The sequence below is a fragment of the Pteropus medius genome, unplaced genomic scaffold (assembly GCF_902729225.1).
Source record: "Pteropus medius unplaced genomic scaffold, Ma_sr-lr_union100, whole genome shotgun sequence".
NCBI lineage: Eukaryota > Metazoa > Chordata > Mammalia > Chiroptera > Pteropodidae > Pteropus > Pteropus medius.
Genome location: NW_024352149.1, coordinates 2,340,897 through 2,356,343, shown reverse-complemented (window position 1 = coordinate 2,356,343; position 15,447 = coordinate 2,340,897). Strand labels below are relative to the sequence as shown.

General features: G+C 31.2%; 1 protein-coding gene across 1 annotated transcript in view; it reads left to right on the top strand.

The window, feature by feature from the left end:
• The window catches only part of ADGB (androglobin), a 139,949-nt gene that overhangs the window by 97,807 nt on the left and 26,695 nt on the right, over positions 1 to 15,447 (top strand). Inside the window, 2 exon segments of the mRNA XM_039846958.1 lie at positions 7,000 to 7,199; positions 9,106 to 9,217. Coding sequence (XP_039702892.1) covers positions 7,000 to 7,199; positions 9,106 to 9,217 — 312 coding nt within the window.

Here is a 15,447-nt window from a genome sequence, read left to right as displayed (position 1 = left end):
ATTAGAAGGCCGGGCGTGGATCAAATTGCATATTAAGCAGTTCTTTCGATTATGTCTCCTTTTTTTTTAAAAGTTTATTGGAGTAACATTGATTAATACAATTATATAATTTTCAGGTGTACATTATAGTTTGACATCTATATATTCTATTTTATGATTACCACCCAAAGTCCAATTTCCTTCAGCTACCATATATTTGATCCCCTTTACCCACTTCACCCTTCCCCTACCCCCTATATTTGACCCCTTTTATCCTGTCTACCTCCCTGCTCCTCCTCCACCCTCTACCCTCTGGTAACCACTAGTCCATTGTCCATGTCCCTAAGTCTCTGTCCTGTTCATTTGTTGCTTTTAGGTTTATATCCTACATATAAGTGATATCATGTGATTTTCAGCTTTTTCAGTCTGGCTTATTTTGCTTAGCATGATTATCTCGAGGTCCATCCATGTTGTCACAAATAGCAGTATTTCATCTCTTTTTATGACTAATATTCCATTGTATATATGTGCCACAGCTTCTTTAGCCAATCATCTATCATAGGACACTTCGGTTGCTTCCATGCCCTGGCCACTTTGAATAATGCTGCTATGAACATCTTTTCGGATATGAGTTTTCAAGTCTTTGAGATAAATACCCAGCAGGGGAATTGCTGGATCATATGGTAGATCAATTCTTAGTTTTTTGAGGAACCTCCATATTGTTTTCCATAGTGGCTGTACCAATTTGCAGTCCCACCAGCACTGTATAAGGATTCTTTTTTCTCCACATCCTCTCCAACATTTATTACTTGTCCTGTTGATCATAGCTATTCTCACAGGTGTGAGATGGTATCTCATTGTAGTTTTGATTTGCATTCCCTAATAGCTAGCAATGCTGAACATCTTTTCATATGTTTGTTGGCCATTTGTATGTCCTCTAGGGAGAAGTGTCTGTTCAAGTCCTCTGCCCATTTTTTGATTGGATCATTTGTTTTTTTGTTGTTATTGGGTCATATGAGTTCTTTATATATTTTGGATATTAGGCCCTTATCGGAGGCATTGCTTGCAAATATATTTTCCCATTGAGATGGTTGTCTCTTTACCTTGTTGACGATTTCTTTTGCTGAGCAGAAGCTTTTTAGTTTGATATAGTCCCATTCATTTATTTTTGCTTTTACTTTCCTTTCCTTTGAAGTCAAATTCATAAAATCCTCTGTAAGACCAAAGTCCTTGAGTTTAGTTCCTATGTTTTCTTCTATGCATTTTATTGTTTCAGGTCTTATATTCAGGTCCTTTGATTATGTCACCTTTTATTTTATTCCATCATTTGTCTTTCATCCTTGACTGTCCCCTGGGTCATTGTCAGTACTCAGTTCACATTACTACTTTGAGGTGTTTCAGTCAAATCTGCTTGCATTCTATTTACACTTTTTTCTTCATGTATGTTAAAATCATTTGAGTACTGTTAAGTTTCACTAATCTGAATGCTGCTCTTACACTTTAAGGTGACTTTCTTTTCTCCACACTAATCCATTCCACGTGGGTTTCACTGTTTCACGCAGGGCTACCTTAACTCCAGGACTTTAGCAGGCACTTATGTGCAACTCTCCTATGCTATTTAGGGGCTCATGTTTTTTATTAAATAACTACTTGCCGCCAACATTCCTCTCCAAATCTTTTCATTTAAATTTGTAGAGGCAAACACTGTTTATTATTTGTCATATAGGTTATCATTATTTCACTTCAAAAATTACCATTTACAAGATAGTTATACATAAACACTTAATCTTGTGTGTTTACTTATGGCAAAGAAAGAGAAAAATGGAGTAAAAGGATAATTAAAACAGAATTCAAAAATTGTTCCAAAATTAGAGCCATCATCTATGATTGTTCTTTTACAAGCTATTTCTATTTTCATATTTGCATTTCTAGATGAATTTTAATAGTTTTTTTTTTCAAATTTCCCGCAAACCATTCAAAAAGTCATCGTTTTCCTTCGGATTTTCTCAAATATATAGATGTTTTGAATATATGGTGACATTGGTTAACAAAATCCAATAAGTTTCAGCTGTGCATTTTAACAGTAAGGCATATATATATTTACACTGTGTGTTCACCTCCCATAGTTGAATATATAGATTAATTAATCGAAGGAGAACTGACATCTTTGTAATATTGAATTTTTATACAAGCAAATGCTATTTCTTTCCATTTGTTCATGACTTCATTTAGGTTTCACAGAAACTATTAAAAAATTTATTCCTGGAGATTGATAAAGTTGTTATTGTAAATTAGATTTTTTTTTTAGATTTCAAACAGAATGTTAGTTTTAAAGGGATGTTATTAATTTGTGTTTATGTATATAAACAGACACTGAAATTCCTTTTTCTTTCTAAACAATTTTCAGTAGCTTCTCTTGAAAACATATCCATTTATTAAATCTCTACTATATGTATTTCTGAAATAGCCCCACCAAAAATACATGCAAAAAGAGTGTGTGTGTGTGTGTGTGTGTGTGTGCGCGCGCACGCGCGCACACACACATGCATGCATGCATGCTATATTTGTAGTGGAACAGGGTATGTCAGATTATGGTAATCTGTAAGAAAAAATTTTATGGTACTAAAGAAGAAATTAACTCCATTGCACAGATGCAAAAGACTCTGAAGTGAGCCAGTAACAAAATCTTAAATACAGGCCTCTTTAGGTTTTATATTATCTCATGGAAATTTTAAAGAATGTCTGTATATATCATAAAATTTTCAGAATTAAAATCTTACAGCAGTACTCATGCTGAAGAGTTAATATAAAATTTGTAATTTGCCACATTTGCAGTCTAGGCAATTGAATGTTTGAAGGAGTACTATGGACTAGAAATAATAAAATATCTAATTTCTTGTGTAAGGCTCAATTTTGTTGATAATATATCATAATTAATATAACCAATCTCCTACTGATAGTGATTTGTGATCCTTCTACTCTTTCATTAGAATTAATTTTAACAGCAATTCTGTGTTGTCAAATTGGCCTTAACTGAGTTTGTGTAAATTTACCTTCTTTTATCCAAACTCCCCTGAATAACAGCGTTATCATATTTCTTGACTTTTGTCAATCTGAATGCTGAAGATATTAATTTATATTTCACTTACCATTAGTGAGGTTTAAACATGTTTTTATATATCTTATATATTAAGGAAAATTAATATATAATTTAATCTATTAAGGAAAATTTTCCTTTTTCATGTTTTAAATATTTTTGTTAAAGAATGGGTTATGAATGAATGACTAAATGTCTAAAGGAAGTAATGAAAAAATTACTTCCCAAGGATAAGCACTTTGTGTCATTCATTTTTAAATTTTATTGCAGTATAATTTATATACAGCAAAAAGCACAAACAAGTCAATGAGTTTTGACAAGTGCATATATTAGTGTGACTTACACCCCTGAAAAGATATAGAACATTTCTGTTACCCACAAAGATCTCTTAGGCCATTTCCATTAAATTCCCAAACTCCTAAAAGGCCACCACTATTCACATTTCCATCACCATAGATTAGTTTCGCCTTTTCTAGAACTTCATGAAATTGAGAGCATGTAAATACTTCTTGGCACTGGTATTTCTTGCTCAGTGTGTTTTGGGATAGGCAAGAACAATATATAGCTACTAATCTTTTCCTTTTGTTGCAAGTATTATTTCATTGGGATAGCGTTTATCTTTTCTTCTCTCTAGTATGAGTTTAATTTTCGGTTTTCATACCAAAGAGGAGAGACACGCTTGCTTATATAGTCTTTATTTTTATTTTTTTGAACTTCTTTTGTTTCTCTGCTTGGGAGTTGAATTGATGTATCATGGTTTGATATGTGTGTGTGTGTGTGTGTGTGTGTGTGTGTGTGTGTGTGTGTATTTTTTTTTAATTGCCAAAAACTTTATCAAAGAGAATGTATCATTTTACAAAGTATGAGATTTCTGATTCTCCATATTTTTGCCTATATTTATCATTGTCAGTGTCTGTCATTTTAGTCATTATGTTGATTAGGTAGTTATCCTTCCTTGTGGTTTAAATTTGCTGACTAATGATCTTGAGCTCTTTTTGCGTGCTTATTGGCCACAGGTATGACTTATTGGTGGACGTGTCTATTTACACATGACATCCGTATTTTTAACAAGTTGCCTTTCTTCTTTGTATATTATGGATATAAGTCCTTTATCAAATAGGTGCTTTGCAAACATAATATCTTAGTCTAAGGCTTATCCTTTCACTTCCTTAACAATAACTTTTGAAGAGCAGAAACTTTCAATTTTGATGAAATCAAAGTTGTCATTTAAAAAAAATCACTAGTGCAGTTTGTGTTTTACCTGACAAATATATCCCTAATTCAAGGTAATGGATAGTCTAACTCATGTTTTATTCTAAAAGTTTTTTAATCTTAGCACCTTGCTCTGTTTTATTACCCATCTTGAATTTTTGTATATGATGCAATGTAGAAGGTCAAGGTTCTTTGTATTCCCACATGGATATCCAGTTTTTCCAGAACTGATATTTTCCACATTGAATTACCTTGACACTTTTTCCAAGTCAGTTGATTCTGTGTGTGGGGGCCTATTTTGTGACTTTTTTATATCAATTGATCTAAAATCTACTCTTAGTCTAATACCACATTTTTCTTGAAAATTGTAGCTTTAGATTTTAACTGGGATAGCGTCGAACGTGAGAACAATGGCATCTTAACAAAACTGGACTGTGACATGGTCTATCTCCTACTTTACTTCAGTCACTAATTTTTCTCAGCAATGTTTTCATTGTTTTTTCAATGTACAGATTTTACACATACTTTATTAAATTTATACTTAAGTATTTTATTTTAATAGGAGCTCCATGTAGAACTAAGAATACATGTGCATTAGATCATTCAATACCAGTATTAGTTTCTAGGACTGCTGTCAAAAATTACCACACAGTGGGGAGCCTGAAAAACCAAAAATTTATTCTTTCACAATTTTGAAAAGTAGAAGTTCAGAATTAAGGTATTGTCAGGGCCACACTTCCATCAAAGACTGTACAATACTTCTTTGCCTCTTCCAGCTTTTGGTGGCTCCTGGCTGTCCTTGGCTTGTGACAGCGTAACTCTGCAGTTCCTACCTCTGTCTTTACATGGCCGTCTTTCTATGTGCCTCCATTTCTTCTTCTTTCTTGTCTCTCTTAAGGACAACCACATTAATGCAGACTGGTCTCATCTTGGGATCCTTACCTTTATTATAGCTGCAAACACCCTCACGTCAAATAAGGTCACATTATGAGGTTCTAGGTAGATATATCTCTTTTTAGGGTCATGTTCCACTCACTGCAATATCACACCATAGGTCACTTAGCCGCTGTTTAATTTTTTCTTCATTCTCTTCTTCTCTTTAGATTATTTCTATTGCTTATCTTTAAGTTTAGTAATCTCTTCTTGTGAATTTAACAGTGTGCTTTTTAAGTCCATCCAGGAATATCTCATTTCAGATATAGTCAGATCTAGAATTTCATTTTGATTTTTTTATATATTTCATTTTTCTCTTTATATCCACCATTTGTTCTTTCCTTATGTTGTTCTTTTCTCTTAAATTCTTAAACCCATTTTTAATAGCTATTTTAAAGTTCTCGCTTGCTAAGTCCAACAACCGTGTCGGCTATACAGTTATTTTTATTGACTTTTTCCTCAAGTTATGGTCACATTTCCTGCTTCTTTATATATCAAATTGATTATGTGCTGTATGTTGTACTTGCTACATTGCTAAGAGTCTAGATTATGCTTTCTTCATTGAGAGAGTTGAATTTTGTTCTGGCAGATAACTTATTTATAATTTATCTTACTCCTATTAAGACTTGGCTCTAAGCTTTCTTAAGTCAGGTCTAGCTACAGTGTCCATTATTCTAGGGTTAGGGTAGCTCTATCCTTGAAGAAGAGCCTTTCTTAAGTCTCAGATGAATGCCCTGTGAGTTTATTAAATTTCCTTCATTTTGGCAGAACTCCATTGTCTCTCAACACTATGCAACTTTCAGAATCTTTAATATGCTTATAATATCCTAGTAGTTGTCTGCCCGTCACTATTAGGTATTTATACAAATAAAGTTTCAAATTCAACTAAAGACTCAAGTGGAACCCTATGCATGTTTTTGAGCTCCTTTGCTGTTCAGTTGCCTCCTCCCTGGTACCCTGCCTCACAAAGTCTAGTTGTTTCAAAGGCTCTAAACTCCAATCTTTGCTTCTTGAACATGACAACACTGCTGTTCACTGTTTGGACTCAACTTCCCTGTGGCACAGTTGAAAAGGTTCTCACAAGCAGAAATCTGAGGAAGTGGAAAGATCATCTTGTATGTTGCCCTTCCCTCAAGGATCACAGTCCTGGGTTGTCTATTTGCCCAATGGCTGCATGGTTGCTTTATTCATTTTGTCTAATTTTATCATTTTTTATGGTATGAGAATAAATCCAATGCCCATTATTATCACGACTGAAATTGGAATTTCTGTCATTCACTTACGTTTCTCTGATACACATTTAATAAATTAATTAATAAACTCACAGCACATTTCTATTTTTATCCCTCCCAGTGGTATTTATAATATCATTAATATCATTAATTACAAAATAATAATAAACGTAGAAATTAAAAATTAAAATGAAAGTTCTTTTTATAAGTGTGATAACATATTCACACATACTATTAAACATTGAAGAATTCATATTGTATGGTCTTAGTTTAGTGAATGAGAAATTTTTGAATTATTGTGTATTCTCTTAGCAATCAGTGGTTGCTCAGAAGATGCATATGCTCTGGCACTTACTACTATAATGAGTTTTTTAAAGCCAAAATATGTCCAAGAAGCCAGTGATGTGGTTTTCATCCCCTTAAAATAAAACAAATGGACATGTTCCTTTGAGCATCTTATAAAGGTATATAACTAAATAACAGTCAATAATAACTATGCATTTTATATATTTTTATCTTAATCATAATATATTTTTTTCTATTTAGCTAGCAAGCAAGTCCTTTTAATTCATCCTTCACCCAAGAAAGAGCAAGAATTGTACAATAAAAAGAAATCTACCCAGCTTTCTCTGAAATCCTTTAAGGGTAGACCTGGAAGTGCAATAGTAGACATTGGTCAGCCTATTGTGGAAGAGGAAACTATTAATGTGACCACTCTGGAAGAAAATGCTAGTACACCACAGCAGGTATATTTACATTTAAAAGAATTATTCACTATTACTACTCCTAAAAATCTAACATAAATTACAATAATTCTTTTCCTAAAATTGTCAATGTATAATGCTTTCTATATGCAATGCCATGAATGCATAACCAGAATTGAAGAATTGGACATTATTGAACAGTTTTTCTGTGCCAAGATTTTTAAATACGTGGCAAATCTAATCTGTACACTAACCCTATAATGTAGATGTAATTATCTTATGTTACATATGAGTTATAAAAGGCTATCTAACTTTGAAAAGTCACACATGATAAAAACTGATTTGTATGTCTTAAAGAAATAAAAAGAATGCATATAATTTAAAGCAACAGAAAAAAAAAACATGACATATCCATTAGAAAATAAATAAAAAATTAATCAAATAAAATGCCAGAAATAAATCCTCTTAAGGAAGCAATTACAATAAATACAAATTGATTACTAATCAATTAAAAAGATAAAATTTTAAAGATAACAGGGTCCAACATAAAAGTAAAAGGAAGAATAAAACAAGTAAATATGGCCAAAAATATGGCCATAACAAACAGATAAATGCCTAACTGCCCAGACTCAATAAATAAAGAGCAAAACTATTAGAACTAAAAAGAAAAACAAGTTAATAATTAACTGTTTATTTTAACACATACTGATAGAAACTGATGGATCAAGCTGAAAAATAAAATATGATAGAATTTGAAAATTTTAGTTATAAACTTAATCCTTTAGATATCTGTATAGAACATTTCACCTTATAAATAGAAAATATTTTTTCATAGCTCACACAGGAAATCTCATAAAAACCAAATTGTATTATATAGATCTGAACAAAATGCAATAATACAGAAATTAATAAATAGCCTAAAATCTCATAAGTGTGGAAACAAAATAAAATATACTAAATAATCCTCTAGTTAAGAAGAACATCAAAAAATTTATTAAATATAAAGGACTCAAAACAATAAAAAACTATAAATCAATTTGTAAGCCACGTCTAGAGTAGCATTCAGTGGAATGTTGACTTTTAAATTAATTCATGAGGAAGCATGAATGACAAAAAGAAAAATGAGCTAAGCAAAAGAATAAATCAAAGACAAAAGAAGAAAAAAGTTAATAACAATGAGGAACAAAATTTAGGAAGTTGATAAGCCCTAAGATTTTTAAGAATAAAAAAGTAGACATGTCTTTTATAAGACCAATCAAGAAAGGAAATATAAATAAGTCAAATATAAAACAAATAAATTGGGTTGCAGTACAACTCCAAACAATAGGGTTGTTTTTTTGTTTTTTTTTTTAATTAGTGTTATATACAACTCTATGCTAGCAAACTTAAAACTTAGATAAAAAAACATAATAAGTTCTGGGGGTAAGGAAAGGAATGGCAAAGTTGCCTCACTATGCAATAGAAAATAAAGATAATAATGAGAAGAAGAAGGAGAAGAAGTAAAACTAAATTGATAAAATCTCACCTTTCCAAAAAGCCATAGGCCCATTTGGCTTTACAGGAAAGCTCTAACAGACTTGCAAGGAATAAACTATTCTAGGAAATAGAAAAACAGTATAAACTTTCCAATCTTTTCTCAGTGATTAATGTAATCCTAACTCCAAAACTGATGAGAAACAAAAGTAAAATAAATATATTTTATTTATAAATATGGGTACAAAAATTATAAATACTAGAATATGTAATGGCAGGTATTGGTGGGGATGTGAGGATAAACTTTTATAGACTGATGTTACAGAGTTTTAGAGAATATGTGATAGTCTTTAATTAAATTATGATTGTATGATTCAGAAAAATATGAGTTTATTATATGCCTAAAATAATAAATTCTTAGGCACATATGTTTATTCTTATTGATTTTGCTTAAACACTGCACTTTATTTCACAGGTTTATAAGTATATTATACAGTGTTTAGTGTTGTATAACAGTTGGCCTCTCACCGAAAGTCAACTGATGTTTGTTCAAGTGCTAAAAGACTTAGAAAAAAATGATAACAAAGGTATGTCACTCAAAATATTATTTATTCATTTTATATTTTATATAAATATTTAGTAGTAAATTTGTCATGTAATCATTAAAACATTATTGCTTATAATATGTATTTATATCTATGACATTTTCTGTTTTGTTATTAGACTACGTGTTTCAAAATCTTTATTAGCTTGGTTTATAAGAACCAAAAGTATATTATTGTTTAGGCCTAGATTAAACACATTTTGGTTAGTTAGTAAAAATTACTTAATGATTACCTGAGAAATTTATAGAATACACATTCTTAAATGCACATGGACCATTCATATTTGTTAAACTTGGAAGCAATTTTACTAAATTCCATTGGAGACTTTGTTCATGGAGAAAACCTGTTTCTGAATAATGTTCTAAAGTGGTACATAAACACACAGTGACAAAGGAGGAAATATTTGCAATAGTATATGAGCTTTTCAGGAAAAAATACCACAATGCTATTAGAATTTTGTATTGCTGCACTACTATAATACTATTAGAATGGTGAATGAGTTGCTTTCTTCCTAACTCTCAAAAGTAAACTTCTAATGTCTAAAAAGGTGCAGAATACCTTAAAATACCATTAAGTGTAGTCAAATGAATATTTTCAACTTTCTGTGAATATTTACTTTAATAATTAGAAATTTGTTTTCAGTATATGTAAATTGTGTGAATTATGTAAAATTATGTAAATTAGGGATAGTAACAAAAGAAGAAATGACACTTTGAAATGGAGCAGAGGTATAAAATAGTTTGCACAATGAACCTCTGCCTTGGAAGTAGAAAAATAATTTATGGTAGAACCGATTTCAGATCATTGTGTCTTGGATAAATGTCCTTATTTAGGGAGCTACTTATATTTCTTTAGTAAACACAAAAGTTTGTATAAATGATTTTATTATGTTTTTCCTTAAGATCTATTAAGTTTCTCAACTTCAAGTTATTCAAAACAGATGGATTTCCAGTAAACAAGCCACTATAACAAAGTATCATAGTTAATACATTTAGGTGTATTATTGAATAAAGGTTAAAATCCTAGAGGGAAACAAAAGAAAAATATTAATATCTGAAATAAACACAGTAGTATAATTCATGAAATAGAATACTGTAAAAACATAGAGTTGGATAATGGTATAAAATTAATAATATGAATTGAGCTTTTAAAAGAAAGTTAGTATTAAATGGAGAAATACAGCATAGCAACTAAATTCCCCAAGGTTTGGCTACCTGAACTTGGATAATTTGTCACCTGTGAAGTTAGAATAATAATCCCTATTTTTTTAAGTTGTGAAAGTTCAAGATTTTATATACATATGTATATATTTATGTATGTATAATAGTTCCTAGAACCTAGTAGCACTCCATAAAAAGTATTATCATTATTACATATTTCAACTAGAAAATAAGTCTTCAGGAATAATTATATGTCTTTTTTTTTGACATCACATTTGACAATTTTATGCATGAATGATCAGCTACTAAAATTAAATTAAACCTTGCATTGCATAATACATTTGTTGCTAAAAGCAGCAAGCAAAGAAATTCAGAATCCAATTTTATTTAAAATCAACTGGAATAATTTTCTATTGGAAAGAATATGTTGGCCAGTCTTTTGGAAAGTTAACTAGCTTTTGAATTTGGAATAATCAGTCTCTAATATGTTTATAAATATAAATTTTTAGGTAGCTGATTTGTTAAAATTAAAACATATCGATATGCAAACTTCTATGAGCCAACTGTATTTATAACTAAGAACATACAAGCTTTAATTTTAAGAGTATATTTTAGAAAAATTAAGTTGTTAATTTCTTCTAATTATAACAGCTTATTTTTCAATTATAAATACTTTGTATCAAGAAGAAATTGGTCAAGTATTTTTGTTCATTAGTATACTGGTGACCGTATTTAAAATTTTATGTATATCCCAAAGTCAATAGAAATGTTGCTCCATTTATTCATTTAAATTCAACAGTTAATTTCTATGAAAAGTAAAATATATAATTTAATTTTTTAAAAAAAATTTACATCTTTACAATCTATGATAAAAAGTAAGACCTGAAATACAGCTATGTACAACTTAGGATATTTTTGTTATAAATATGAGTTTTTAGAAAGCTCAGCCTCTGGTTAATATGAAGCAACAGTGCCATCTTTAGTTACATTTCAAAACCTAAGTTTTAGTAAAAATTGCTTACGGGAATAGAAATTGGAGAGTCTTGAGCTGGTAGTACTAATCTATTTTCAAAAACACATATAAACTTGTTTATCATTCTCAATTCAAGGTCTTTGAAGAAACAAAATGATTATAATATATATTATAATCATTTTATATTATAATATAATATAATATATTATAATATAATATAATATATAATATATTAATATATTATAATATATAATATATTATAATATATTAATTATATTATATATATTATATATAATATATTAATATATAATATATATATAATCATTTTGTTTCTTCAACACACTTCAACACACACACATACATACACACACAGAAATATATACATATATATACAGAAATACATATATTTACCAAATATAATTGTAGTAGATAAATGTATATTTTGTCCTTAACAAGTATTCTAGTTTAGAAGTTATATTGATAAATCCAAACTAGTTTTTAGTTCCTGGATATATAAATCTAAGCACTGAATTTTAATAATAAAATCAAAATGACCTCTCTGTAATATTTATATTTTAATATTCACCAAAGATTTATATCTACTGTATTCTGAATATGTATAAGATAATGTAAGAAGAGACCTAAAGGCATAATGCTAAAGATCTCTTCAAGTTCATTTTATCAGTAGATCCTCCCTGAGCATTTCCTCTTTGTAAGAGTTTACCCCAATGCTCATTTCCTCTACAGATTTTCTAATTACATGAATATACAGTGTGGGGGTCACATTTTTCATAATTTTCAAGTCAGTAAGTTATTTATTCTTGCATCTTACTGATATATATGCTCTCAACATATGCAGATCCCCTATAAAGCTTTACATACTAAAGTTAAACCAACTGATAAGGAGTACATACGGATTTCAGAGTTATATTAAGTGAAATCAGAAATATAAAATGAAGTATATAATGACATTCTGGCCTCTGGAGAATGCGTAATTTATGGGAGAAAAGGTTACCATACTGGATGCCATTGGAGAACATGGAAACTTGAATATTCAACTATGGTAATTCGAATGGAACCAATATACTTAAACGTATGACTCAGACACTGAGACCTATGTGTAATAAGAGAGCTCCAGAAATACCTAATGGAGCAGCTTGAGATTCCATTGCACATATTTGTTAACATCTTAAAAAACAAGGGTATAGTATACTAGGTATGATCCTATTTTTAATGATCTATTATTGATTATTTTAATCAGTACACCTGTGGGCATGGTGTTAGTTTCTCAATTACACAAAGAAAATTTAAACTCAAATGTAGTAAATAATAAATGTAATGTAATAAACTTGCCAAAATTAACCTATCTAGTCACTGATCCAGGATTCACCTCCAAGTCATTTGGTGATTTGACCAAAAGATTTTCCCTAGAACACTTCTCAGAAGCTGGGATTGTTGGCAGAAAGGCAAGCTGCCCCTTTCTAAAATCATGGTGCTACAGTGCTTTGCAGTCATGAAAGATAATCTGCCCCTAATTTAAAAGTAGCTAATAACCGGTACCAAGTAAACTATAAGATCTGGATTCTTTACAATTAATATTTTACTTTGCTAATGGGGTGACTTACAAGACTCCCGTTTCGAAACAGACTGACATATCCTTTGAACTTGTATTTGAATGCTAATTCAACTCTTACCAGTTGAGAGAACCTGAGCAAATTACATAACCTCTCTGAATCTGCCCTACGAGACACTTTGAGAATTAAAAGAGAAGGAAACATAGTAGAGATTCAAAAATATTATTTGTTCTCCTGCTACTTGAATATTTGGTTGTCAGAAAGAATTAACAGAACATAAAGCATAACCCTTCGTGTTGGTAAAAGGTAATTATACCCTCTTAATGTACAGCAGTGGTTTTGTAAGTGTATTCCTTAAGCAGCCTCGGCACCACCTGGGAACTTGTTAGAGTGCAAATTTGGGGGCTCAGACCTCCCAAATCCGAAATGTTAGGAGTGGTACCCAGAAATCTCTTTTTCAACAATTCTTTCAGGTATTTCTGATGCAGACTAAAGTTAGAGATCCTAAATAAGTAAAATAAAGTTGAAGAACCAATCCTGTGAAGGAACGTTCAGCTGTATTGAATTCTAAGTCATTGGTATTCTTCCTTTTAGCCCATCCTTTTGCAATACTTGCTTCTAACAAAAGGGAGAATTGTATACATTTTTTAAAGCAGCATTTCTCAAAATGGTCCTCAAACCTCTTGAATCAGAACCATTTGAGATAGTTTTTAAAGCCATGTATTCCTGGGTCCATATCAGACCAAAGAGTTGGAATCTCTGGAGTTTAGGTTTCAAAAACTACCTTTTATAGGCCCCCTGGGTGATTTATACTTTCACTGAAATTATGAATCATTGCATTAAAGGAAGCATAGCATTACTGGTAAGAGAGTTATCTGGCAGCACGAGGTGAAAAGAATGAGTTCTACCCCAGTTTTTGCGAGGCTCTTTTATCTAGCACTGACCACAAAAGGAGCACTAAATTATGGTTAACACCTAACTTTGCTAGCATTGAGATTTCTGGGACCTGAATTTTACTAGGGTAAGAATCTTAGGTGGTGGCTGTGGCCACTGAGATTGGTCATAGCCCAGTTATCTGATATTGGACTTAGGATGATGGGCTGGTGCTGTACCATCTGTAAGTGACAGAGGCAGCACGAAGAGACTGGAGGGAAACAGTGCTGAAATACTTGGGCCCCCATTCCTGTACAAGCAGTGTTTCTTCAACCTTCAAGTTTGGTTGACAAAGGATACCAAAAAAAATAAGGAGAAATGTATTTTCTGAAGCCTCTCTTACCTTTTATCCTGAGTTTCTGATAAAATGTGATTTTTCTGTGTGGCTTCCTATAAAAATCTGTGCCTTCATTTCTTTTTCTTCTCGTGATTCAGTTTCTATGGCTCATAATTCCTACCCTCATGTCTCATTCTTCCTCTCATTTCTAATAACCTTATATTTCTGCTGTGGTCTCTCCTCTCTTTTTTGTTTTGTTTTGTTTGTTTGCTTGCTTTCCTTAAATCAGTTCACAAGTTAAATCAGTTCTTTTTTTTTTTTTTTAATTTGCTCACTTATCACGCTCAAGAGCTGAGCTACTTAGAGTGGAATCCCACCCACCTCCACAGAGCTTCTTATAATTCATGCTTTTGCTACAAAGTCTCCAGGCAACTGTGAGAGACCTGGACTACTGAACTCTACGTTCTCAGAACTCTTCCCCAGACAAATAGCATGCAGAGATAACTCAGAAGGTTCAAATGAGAAAACAAATCCAGGAGGACCACTGTGGAAATGGCAGAGTAAGAACTCCAAAAATTATCCCCTCTATAAAAACCAAAAAAAAAAAAAAAAAAAAAACAGGCAGAAATAGTCAGAATCAACTTTTTCAGAACTCCAGAAATTAAAAATTTTATTCAAAAAATAGCCAAATCTCTTTCAGAACAGTGAGTTCTATGGTATTTTAACTTGCCCCCATCCCATCTCCTGGTCTCCAGCTCAGCAGTAGCCTTGCAAACATAGCTTGTATCCCTGGTGCAGGTTGGCAGCCATAAGAAAGAGTAGAATGGAACTGAATGTCTTTCAAAGTCTTATTTCCAGAAAAACAAACACTGTGCAAACTTGTCACTAAAAGTCTTGCCTTTTGAGAAATGCTGAAAAAAGTCCTTCAAGCTGAAATAAAAGAACACTAGATAATAACTTATATCCACATGAGGAAATAAAATGCACAATTAGAGAAATTATAAAATACTTAGAAATAAATGGGGAAAAACCCCAAAACTTATGAAATGCTATAAGACCAAGGCTAAAAGGGAAACTTACAGCTATAAATGCCTATACTTAAAAGGAAGAATGATCTCAAATCAATACCTTAAACTTCCACATTAAAATAAATAAATAATTAAATAAATAAATAAATAAATAAATGATAACTAGAAAAAGAAGAACAAACTAAGCTCAAAGTAAGCAGAAGGGCATAATAAATATTAAAGCAGAGGTTAATCAATTCAATATTATACTAGTGAGACTAGTCAAGA